Source organism: Brachionichthys hirsutus, chromosome 20, assembly GCF_040956055.1.
Source record: "Brachionichthys hirsutus isolate HB-005 chromosome 20, CSIRO-AGI_Bhir_v1, whole genome shotgun sequence".
Classification (NCBI taxonomy): domain Eukaryota; kingdom Metazoa; phylum Chordata; class Actinopteri; order Lophiiformes; family Brachionichthyidae; genus Brachionichthys; species Brachionichthys hirsutus.
In genome coordinates, this window is record NC_090916.1 from 9,292,602 (window position 1) to 9,303,436 (window position 10,835).

The window sequence follows — 10,835 nt, forward strand, 5'->3', positions numbered from 1 at the left end:
TCCGGAGCTGCCGCCCCCTGGAGGACGCTTCGAGCAACTGCAGCCAAAGCAGCTGTTTTTGTAGCCCGATACACAAAACGTGATAAATAACAGTTTTGTTTATTATTTATCCATAGATTGGAAGGAGCTAAATGCGTTTCTCCAGCGCTGCTAGCCTTTAACATCCAGCATTTAGCGAACAGTGCGCTTCATTTATCCGCCTGGTTGGTGACCCCGCCCGGGGCTGCAGTTAAAACCGTGATTCTGTGAAGGAATAAAAACTCACGATGAATCCAAAGTTGTTTATTGTTGTGTTGTTCCCTTTGGGAGGAAAACAATCAGCACGTCAAGAGGTAGAAACCATTCCAGTCCAAAGGGGGGGGGGGTCGCACGCACGCACGCACACACACACACACACACAATGACGTTTTTCATCCGGCGGCGGAATAAGAATAAATAAAACGTTTTGTTCTGAATCCCGTGACTGAGCTGCTGATTGGCTGATGACTGAGAGGCGGTCCTGCTATTAACTCCTCCTCCATCTCACCGTGTGAATAAAGAGGGCGGCGCCTATCCGACCCAGGAGATGCCGAGGCAGCGGGCGATGAAGGCGTAGGTGTCGGCCACTTCCTGGATGACCTTGCCCGTGGGCTTCCCGGCGCCGTGGCCCGACTTGGTGTCCACGAGGATGAACAGGGGGTTGGTCTGGTTGGGGCCGCCGCCCACGACGTGCTGCAGGGTGGCGATGTACTTGAGGGAGTGGAGCGGCACCACCCGGTCGTCGTGGTCCCCCGTCAGCAGGAGCACCGAGGGGTACTGGACGCCGTCGCCCTCCGGGAGGCGGATGTTGTGGAGCGGCGAGTATCTGGCAGGGAGGAAGGGGGACAGGTGAGAGCCCGTCCTCGTCCTCGTCCTGGTCCCCGTCGAGGACCTACTTGATGAGCCACTGGAACTGCTCCGGGTCTTCGGAGCAGCCGAAGTCCGTCGTCCAGGCGTGGCCGATGGTGAACTTGTGGAACTTCAGCATGTCCATGACGCCGACCTGGGCGACGGCGCAGCCGAACAGCTCCGGCCGCTGGTTGACGCACGCCGCTGGGGGGGGGGGGGAGGAGACGGTCAGACGCTGCTAACCCGCGGCGCTAGCGCCTTAGCATACCCACCGACGAGGAGGCCGCCGTTGGAGCCCCCGTTGATGGTCAGCTTGGCGGGGGACGTGTAGCCCTCCTTGATCAGGAACTCGGCGGCGCACTGGAAGTCCGTGAAGCAGTTCTGCTTGTGGGCCAGCATGCCACCTTTGTGCCACGTCTCCCCGTACTCCCCGCCCCCCCGGATGTTGGCCACGGCCAGGACTCCGCCCAGGTGCCTGACGAAGATGAGCCGGGAGACGCTGTAGCTCGGCGTGATGGAGATGTTGAAGCCGCCGTAGCCGTACAGGAACGCCGGGTGGGAACCGTCCAGCTCGATGCCCTTCTTGTGGACGACGAACATCGGGACCTGCGTCCCGTCCTTGGACGGGTAGAAGATCTGGCAACGACAGGGAAGCGTGAGGGACGCCGGGAGGGGGAGGAGACGGCCGTCCCGCTCGCCGTCCCGGCCGGTCTCACCTGCGTGGTTTGGTAGTCGGACGGGTCGAAGCCTTTGACCGTGACCTGCCTGAAGACGCGGGGCGCCAGCGGCTCCTTCGTCAGGTCGCAGTGGTAAATGATGGCTGCCGGAGGACAGGACAGAGGACAGGGGTCAGGGGTCAGCGCTGAGACCGGACCCACGCCGCGGACAAGCTCCTACCGGGGGACAGGAAGGAGGTGAAGGAGTAGAAGATCTCAGAGTCCCGCTTCCGTCCCGTGAATCCGACCACGGATCCGACGTCCAGCGGGAACGCCCTCAGCTCCGCCCCGGAGCTCAGGCGGTACATCTTCAGCACATTCTTCACGTCGTGCAGGAAGCAGACGAACAGGAAGCTGGAGTGCGTGCAGGTGGCGAACACTGGGGGGGGGGCACAGAGAAGGGGCCGTGAACCCCGGCGTTCCAGCGCGCTGGCGCGTCCGGAGGCGGCGTCCTACCGATGACGTCCTTCTCGTGCTGAGGGACGAGCTCGCTCCAGCCGCTCGGGGCCGGGGCGGCGAAGTCGATGTTGATGAGGCGGTACCGCGGCGCCTCCCGGTTGGTCTTGAACGTGAACAGCGTGCCCTCGTTGGTCACGTAGTCGTACTCGGCGTCGAAGTTGTCGATGAGCTTCGCCCACGGTAAGAGTCCTGAGCGGAGGAGGATCATTGGGGCGTGCGGCGGCGCCGGCGCCGCCGGAGACGCCCGATTCGAGTACCTGTGATTCCCCGAGGGCTCGTCTGAAGGTCGCAGTACCACAGCCTGTTGACCGGGTCGCAGCCCTCCCTGATGGACAGCAGCACGTAGCGGCCGTCGTCCGACACCTGGAAGGTAGGCAGAGTCACTAAACCCCGCCCGCCGTCCGTCAGGACACGCCCCCACCCCCCCGCGGCATCTTTTCATCCCACCTCGACGCCGCTCATCCACTTGGGGTGGTCGGGGAACTCGGCGCAGAGCACGTCCTCAGCCTGGGGGGTCCCCAGAACGTGGAAGTACAGCTTCTGGTGCAGGTTGGTGGACGTCTCCGTCCCTGGAGGACGGACGGACGAAGGGTCAGACCAGCAAGCGAGTCGCCTCACATCGAAGACGAAGAAGAAGACGAAGACGAAGGGGAGGAAACGCACCGTCGCTCTTGCCCTCCTGCTCCGGGTAGGAGTTGTAAAAAAGCCCTTTTCCATCGTGAGTCCAGGACATGCAGCTGAACTTGACCCGCTCCAGGCGGTCCTCCAGGGGGGCGGCGCCGTCCACCCTCAGGAAGCGGATCTCCACCCAGTCCGAGCCGCTGGCGCTGGTCCCGTAGGCCAGGAACTCGCCGTCCTCGGAGAAGGCGTAGCCTTCAATCAACATCAACATTAGCAGTTAGCTTAAAAAAAACAATACTCATAAATGGGAAAATCCAGATTTGTTTGTGTCCAGACGGGAATCCGGACCGCTCTCAGAATTTAACGGGATCTAGATTAGACCCGTCTTCAGATTCAGATTCATCAGGATCCATCCAGAGGTTCTTCGGTAATCCTGCTAATCCTGGTACCTCGCAGGGCGACGGTCCCGTCCTCCGAGAACGTGTTGGGATCCAGGAAGACCGTGGGCTCCGCATCCAGGCTCTCCTGCACGTGCATCACGCTCTGGTTCTGGAGGCCCGTGTTGTAGAAGTGGAAGTACCTGACAGAGGAGACCGGGTTCAAACACAAGAACCGGAAACGTTTCGGGAAGTTAAAAAGTATTTTGGCTTCAAACGATCAATTAATAACCAAAAGTCATTCTCTTCCTGATAGAACTCTGGCCTCAGCCTCAGAACCGGTTCTGATCCGATGCAGGCCTCACCTGCTCCCCCTCTTGAACGGGCAGCTGTACTTGGGGTAGTCGTACAGCTCGGTCATTCGCTCCTTGAACAGGTCCCGCACCGCGCAGCGCTCCAAATAGGGCACCGTCAGCTGGTTCTGAGCGGCGACGAAGGCCTGGGGGGGACAGAGGTCCAATAATCCAACACTGACCTGAGTGGTTCTAGCACCCCCACCAGGACCAAGCAGGGAGAGAACCTCAGAGCACTGGTGTCACAGGATGCTGTAAATGGAAGCATCCGGACCGGGCCGGACCTCTGGGCCCAGCTTACTGTGTTCCCAGAACCAGAACCTGCCTGTGAAGCGGATAAAGACTATTTACCTGCGTTTTCTCACTGTCCGGGTCCTCCAGCCAGCTGTACGGATCCGGGACTTTGGATCCATGATAGTCCTCCACCTGAAGCGGGTCGAACAGCGTGAACAGCCGCTTCAGTCTGACAGGCTAGCTTTAGCCACACCGAGCTAACGCACCCCGGTTAAATAGCACGAGTCGAAGTGATAAAGGTATTAACTGCAACCAGGAGCGCTGCATGCTAAGCTAACGGCTGCACTCCAAGCCTGCAGACATCATTAGCATGCTAACAAAGGCTAATTAGCGCGCTAGGCTAGTTAGCCGCTCACATTTACTCACCACCGAGTCGTCGCGGTAAGCTTCGGGGTACTGGAAAGACATTTTCGAGGACAGTTTTCGGGAATGGCGTCGGGGGGAGGAAAAAACCCAAATCTGCTTCACAGACTGAAGGAGCGGTTTGGAGATGAGTCCCGGGATCCGACAAAACATCGACTCCAGGCGCTGAGGATTCAGGAACGAGCCCCCGCCTCCCGGGGAAGCTCAGCCAACGAGCGCCGAGAAGAGGGCCCAGCCGCTCGATGGGTGGGCGGGCAGAATCTACTCCGCCCCCTGGTGGCGACGCCGGAGAACAGCACGCAGCAAAGATTCTGAACTACAGCATGTAGGCTTGAAGTTTAATTTAACATTAACCAGGCTGAGCGTCCCTTAATGGACATAATTAATGGTGGATAATTAGTCTTTGCAATACATTAAATTAAGTCGACTAAGTTTGATTCAAGTGTCCACGTTAAATTATAAATGGTTTTAAATCATGCACAGGTATGTGTAGTAGTTTAACCACTACTATTATTTGACTTTGCTAAAGCTCTCAAGGACATGCGGCTTTTCCGTGTCTCCCAGAGGAGTAAGAAAAAAAAAAGACGTAAATGACCTTGCACCTTAAAGGTCATCCGAGTCCATGTGGGAATCTCCATCACTGCTCTTATCTGTATGACAGGAGGGGACAGAGGTTATCACCCATTCCGCCCCTTCCTTCCTCTCCTTCATCATCATCGCCACACACACCCACCTCGAATGACTCAGGAGACGAGGCAGCAGGAAACAAGAAAATTACTGGAACCGCTAAACCGAAAGTATATTTCCAGGAGTTGTGTACAGAAGCGAATGCTTATAACCGGAGTCGTTCTTGTTGGGCGTCGCGTTGTGGCCAGAGGTAATTCCACGGCCGTGCAGATAGGAGCCTTCTGACAGGGTTAATTGCACGCCGGTGTTTCAGTTGAAAGGGACGCACATTGTTTGGATACCAGTGTTGATCTGACAGTCAGATGTCTGCTGGGAGATTCCAGAGCCTTGTTACTTTCGCATTCATCACGAGGAGCATCAGAGCTGTCAGATATCATAGTCGTTCCTCTCACACAGGAAGGTGAAGAAAAGGTGACGGTGTGGCGTCCTGCTCTGCTCCCAGGAAAGAGACTTCAGCCTCTTCCCGTGAACTTCTGCTATTGTAGACGCCGATAGGTGAATGTTCTGGGTCAGAGGATGCGTCCCCCTCTTCCCCCTCCAGCTCTATTCTTCTCTCCTGCCTTACAATGGAGTCAGGACTATCCCTCTGTTGCAAAGGGGATCTCTTCCTGTTTGCCTATTTCGCGCTTAGATATGGGTCACGGGACCATTGTCTTCCGACGCCTCTGCTTCTACGCTGACCGCGTTTGTATTTGCATTGAAATATGGACTTTTCGTGCTCGTGGAGTCGGTCCGGGCTGGAAGTGGCCAGGCGTGAATTAGACCTTCTCGTTCCGCCGTTCTTCCTCCATTGTCCCGAGTCAACAGTGATCCGTCCACCGCAGTCGGAAGCACCTGCCTGCGCCGCGGCGGCGGATGGAGGCGGACGCCCACCTGCTGTGTTGGACTGGAAAGGGTCACCGCGAGGTGAACCTGCTCGTAAATCTCTGCGGCCTCGCTCTTGTGAAGCGGCGTTTGTTCAAGGCTGTGTCATCGCCGCGGTCGGATGAAGCGATCAGATGGACCAGTCCAACACGGCGGGACGAACCAGCACGCCCTGTTGGTCAATCCGTGGCATCTTTGCCAGGAATCCTTTCTGCTCAGCTGATAACCATTCAACGGACAAAAACACAGAGGAGTTGAAAGTGTCCTGATATCAGACAGACTTTTAAATATCTGTGTCGCGTGACGATGAAACTGAGCTGATCTTGGGTTTGAGGTTTGCGATGGCTAGTCCAGATTATGCTCATATAACAAACCTAAACCTACTGAACCAAGTCACATCTCAAACGTTCAAATAATATTCCTAAAGAAATGCTCATCGGGACAAATCTTCATTTCCTGCACGATGCTGGACACTCGCTAAAATCACCAAGGCCTTCGCCTCGGCCAACGGTCGTTGAATAAACGGATTCAATCAAGCATTTACATCTGACATCAATGAGGAATATCGTGAGTCCTTTCAGGATGTCCTCGACTAGAATCGTCTGCCATAGTCAGGTCCCAGTCCTTCAATTTAATAATTGCAGTCCAGGGGGGGGACAATACACAAGCAATAATAAGGGGGCTTCTAAATACAGAGATCAGAGAACCACGGCTTCCTGCCTGTCTTTCAGCTATCATTAGCCTGGATACCAGCCTCTGTCTGCTCCGTCCTGTCCCCGCGTGATGTGGTGGCGGGTCAGTCCGACCCGGGACCTTTAGATGTCCCCAGACAACAGGATGTTATTGAGGATCCAGTCAACGGGGGGAAATAACAGCACGCATGGAAGATGGAAACAATTGGCAAGCAAATACTAAAAAAAACTCTCGATGCGTTTGCCGTCAAGAAACACGCGGTTCGTCCGCGGCGTCACACCCGAGGGCGTGGCAGTTTCACCGACGCCAAGGCAGAACACGGCGACGAGCATCACGCGACGAGCAACAAAAGAGCGGCCGTTAGCTTGTGTTTGGATTGTGCAAAAGATGTTGACTCCATGTCTGTCTTTTCCAAGATGACAGTCATTCCATATTTAATCAGGTCTGTTCAGAGGAAACGAAATAAAAGCAGCGGCGAGGCCCGGAGGAGAAAGGAAGTTTAGCTTGTCATTGTTTGAACTCGTCACGTTGAAAAGGGAATGAGAGCACTCAGGTAGCCCCGAGCCAAAGTGGTGAAAGAGCGGAGAATAAAAGAGCAGTTCTACAACAACACAACACGCAGACGGAGTGCGGCGCGGATTATTCACGCTAGCAGCCGTGGGCGACTCCGGTAGCTTCTACTCTTTCAGTAAAAACAATTTGCATGTCCTTTCAGGGAAGCGCGTCTTCCTCCCTGGTCGGACTCGTCGGTGCACTTGTCGCGCCAATCCCGAAGTCTGAACATTTCAGAACTTACCAAAAACATCCGGCCAGACTTTCCCGCCTTAATTAGTCAGATAAGAATGAGGATGGAGACACTGAGTTTTAATGGAAGCTTGACTTCAGACTCTGATCAGGGAGGTAAAACCTGAACAGGCCAGAGGAACAGGACCAAAAAAAGAACCCGTGTCATTACGAGAAACTACCGCAACCGTGGGTCCGTCACCTCCACGCACCTCTACGCACCTCCTCCCTTTGTACCCTTTTCTTTGTCTAGTCTTTGAATCCTGGCTTTGTCGAGATGGGGGGGGGGGGGGGTGCAGCAAAGAAAAAGATTCTATCACTTTGCGTGCAGACTTACGCTACCCTTTTAAAAGCAAAACAAATACGCGCGGGAGCGTGGCCTGTAATTTTGCTGTTGACATGTGCACTTACAGCGAGGATCCGGGACCCTGGTAATGACGGGGGGGCAGGCAGCGCCGCAGACAGGTGGAGGACGGTGCCGTCTGACCGGTTCCAGGATGGAGAGAGTGTGTGCCAGATGCAGACGGAGGTGTGTCGACAGACACAGAGGCACCTGGCAATGTCACTGATCTTGTCGCTCTTTTATAGTGGACGCCATTCCTGAGCAGTTGACTCAGACCGTTTAAAACGCGCTTGTATTGCGTCGCGCCTTTCTGCTCAATGATACGATTACAAAAGCGCACTGACGCACGGTCTGCGAGTGCTAAACACACATCTGTAAGGAATAGCCTGATGACAAACGTCCCCCTCAATTAAATCTGCCCGTTTAATGCGTGACGACGTGATGTCGGCGGTATGAAATCGATGCCGAGGATGAAGCTCGCAAAGGAAGAAGAGAAAGACCAGTGAGGAGGTTTGTGATGATGATTGGCGTGAGGAAGGAGAAGGCAGGAAGAAGATCTGCTGGACATCAATATTTATAATAAGATAAGCAAACAGCTTGCCATTGCTACAGAACAAGGAGATGGTTAGCTTAGCACAACATGCTAAAGGTAACAGTTTGGCTGAAACAATCATTGTATGCTAATATTTTAGCTTTATGCTCTGGGATGGCAGCTTAGTCCAGAAGGACTTGGCTTCAAGTTCAAGTCCAGCGGGGACCAAAGTATGGATTGTGAACTGGTAGATGTGTCCTGCCGAGGGGCCCTTGAGCAAGGCACGGAACCCCACAAACTGCTCCGAGGGCGCTGCTTTGTGTGTGTGTGTGTGTGTTTATATACATCAACATCCATTTTAATTTTTATTCATAAAGTTTATTAAATCATTAGACGGCAGCTTCGGACAGAGCAAGGGTAACTTTCTTTTGTTTCTGCCATCCCATTTCAGGCATTAATGCTAAGCTAAGCTAGCTGCACCGCTGGCTGTAGACTTGAGAGTAGCGTCATTCCTCTCGCTGACCTCGGCGGAGGTTTACGGGCACTTCCTGAAAGGCTAAGCCGGTTGTGTCACAAATGAAAGTGCATCCTGTGTCCCGTTTGATGCGGCGATGCGTCTACCCAACAGGTTTAACTTGATTCCTGGTGTGAGTCTATTTAAAGAACGGTAACAGATCGGTGTCACTCCCGCCAGGATTCAATAAGTCAGGAATGCGAGTACAGATGGCGGTCGAACCACACGGTCGAACCGCATCAGATAATTGGGGGTCACGTTCTGCCGCTGCAAGTCAGCTCGGGATGTCGGGCGTCTTTGTTCCAGGGCCATCCTTGAAGGCGTCGAGCCGCCCGAGGCCGACGGCGCTGAATCAGCTGGGAGACGACCAGAGACGACCACACGAAGAGAGAAAGGGATTCAAGTTTAAATGTCTCCTTCCCTCGCTTGACGATTATCGGTCTGATTTTCTCATGGTCACCTGGAAAGACCTGAGACCTGGGCCGTGTTAATAAATGTTAGCTTACTGTTAGCATCGTTAGCTGAGCGCGGCGGTAGCTTCCCCCCCCCCCCCTCATATCCGTGGGTGGTTTCGTCAGTACGGAGAAGACATCTGTTAGCATTCCTCTTGTCCCTGAAACACGATAATAACCCTCGGCCTGTCAACGGGAGATCAACCGCCGGTTGACGGACTAGGTGGGTGGCAGCTGAGCGGCGGTGCTGACATTCGCACCGCGTTCGCACCTGAAATGGAAGCGAGGAGAGAAGAGATGGACGGAGAAAGACAAATTGCAGCCATGTTTTTTGTGTTCCTAACGCATCCATTGAGTTGACGTCTTCTCACCTGTGGCCTCAGTTGAGACCGGAACAAATGCGTAATCTTTCTGCACACGCACACGGTGAAAGAAATCAAGTGTATGAACAGGAAATAAACGCTCGCTCCCAAAAACATCCAGCGGGACGTCACGAAGGCTTCCAGTGCGGCCTCGGCCCTGGTGCTAGAAGCTCTGCCGCCATTGTTGGAATTAGTCATTGGGTACATAGGAGTGATGGATGCAGTAAAGAGAGGGCCGACGTACACAGGCCTTACAGAGGAAGAGGAGGGGCGGGGAAGAGGAGAGCTCAATAGAAGGTGATGAATGACATGACTGAAGGCGAGGAGGGAGCGAGCAAAGCAGCAATAGAGAAGTGGATTCTAAATTACACGGTGGCTGACGGCAGCCGCCATAATGAGCGGTTTGGTCAGGTGTGAGACGAGGGACAGGAAGTAGGAGCAGGGGGACGAGAAACCGCAGAAACCAGGGACAGGCTGAAGTCACGAGGACCCAGGACGGTGTCTCCGGCAGACCCCCCCCCCCCCCCACCGGAGACACCGGGGAGAATCCACGACTGCCGTTACGTCCCACGTGGAGCGCGAGGACGGCGAGTTGGGACATCCGTGTCCGCCGCTGGGCTGGGTGGCAGAGGACACCAGTAGCAACACGTTCTGGATCCAGCTGAGACGCGCACGGGGGGGGCGGCAGGACGCGCGCCTGAAAGGCAAAACACGGGGCAAAAACAAAAAAAACAAAAAACAAGCCCAAGTGACGGAAACCATCTGATCGCGAATGTCGAAGTGTGAGAATCTGCGGCGCGTCTCAGAGTTTCGCTTTGTCAGGATGCCGATGACGTCACCGACCGCAATTTCTATCGATTGAGAACATCTGAGCAAGCACAAAAAAAGGAGGAGGAAGCTTGTTTTTTTGTTCTTCTGCACAAAGCGGAAAGTTTCAGATTGAATGTTTCTGATCATCAAGTATCTGTGGAGTGGAAATGTTCCAGCTGCAGCCGGATAAGGAATTCCTCCACATTCTAACTGCATTTAGTCACTTTGACGGGAATAATTAGCACGGGGGGCAGTTATTTATTGACCCCCCCCCCCCCCCCCCCCCCGCGTGGTTTCTGGGGTAGCCTCGAACAACTTTCCTGCGACACAAAAAACGAGCCGCTCAGCAGAAGCCACAGGTAAAAGGTGAAGCGGGTACCTGTCAGAAAATTAAGATGTATTTGATCCGGACATAACTGCCTGACAGCCCCCCCCCCCCCCCTCGTGGGGGTAGGAGTGGGGGCAGCAAGAGAATAATGACACATACCCACAAATACAAACACTCTCTGAGGAGGAGTCAAGGGCCAAAGGGGAGGAGAAGGAGGTGGGGAGGGAGCTCGAGAGGAAAAAGGAGTGTATTTCTCTGTGCGTCTCACACACACACCGTCCCTCCTCACACGCCAGAAGCGAAAGAGGAGTCGCGGGCGTGAGGCTTCCACAGGTGGGACACCGGCGGAGAGGAGAGGAGAGGAGAGGAGAACAGCTGCTCCAGCTTAGGAGGAGGGCGCCCATCGCCTCCTCCTCC

The 10,835-nt window shown here is 54.8% G+C and overlaps 1 protein-coding gene across 1 annotated transcript; it reads right to left on the bottom strand.

Annotated features, from left to right (window-relative positions):
- Window positions 1-267: 267 nt before the first annotated feature.
- Window positions 268-4,203, bottom strand: prep (prolyl endopeptidase). Its single transcript, XM_068753685.1, has 13 exons — window positions 4,054-4,203; window positions 3,745-3,819; window positions 3,406-3,539; window positions 3,113-3,243; window positions 2,706-2,915; window positions 2,490-2,611; window positions 2,300-2,405; window positions 2,040-2,231; window positions 1,765-1,962; window positions 1,584-1,687; window positions 1,140-1,503; window positions 915-1,071; window positions 268-844 (listed from the first exon to the last, which is right to left on the bottom strand). Exons 1-13 carry the CDS (start codon window positions 4,201-4,203, stop codon window positions 550-552), a joined length of 2,238 nt encoding a protein of 745 aa, XP_068609786.1. The 3' UTR covers window positions 268-549.
- Between the last annotated feature and the right edge of the window lie 6,632 nt (window positions 4,204-10,835).

Coding starts and splice junctions, on each gene's coding strand:
- prep (XM_068753685.1), bottom strand. CDS start 4,203: ATGTTTTGTCGGATCCCGGGACTCATCTCCAAACCGCTCCTTCAGTCT. Junction 2,406..2,489: donor AGTGGATGAGCGGCGTCGAG/GTGGGATGAAAA, acceptor CCTACCTTCCAG/GTGTCGGACGACGGCCGCTA. Junction 1,072..1,139: donor CAACGGCGGCCTCCTCGTCG/GTGGGTATGCTA, acceptor CCCCCCCCCCAG/CGGCGTGCGTCAACCAGCGG.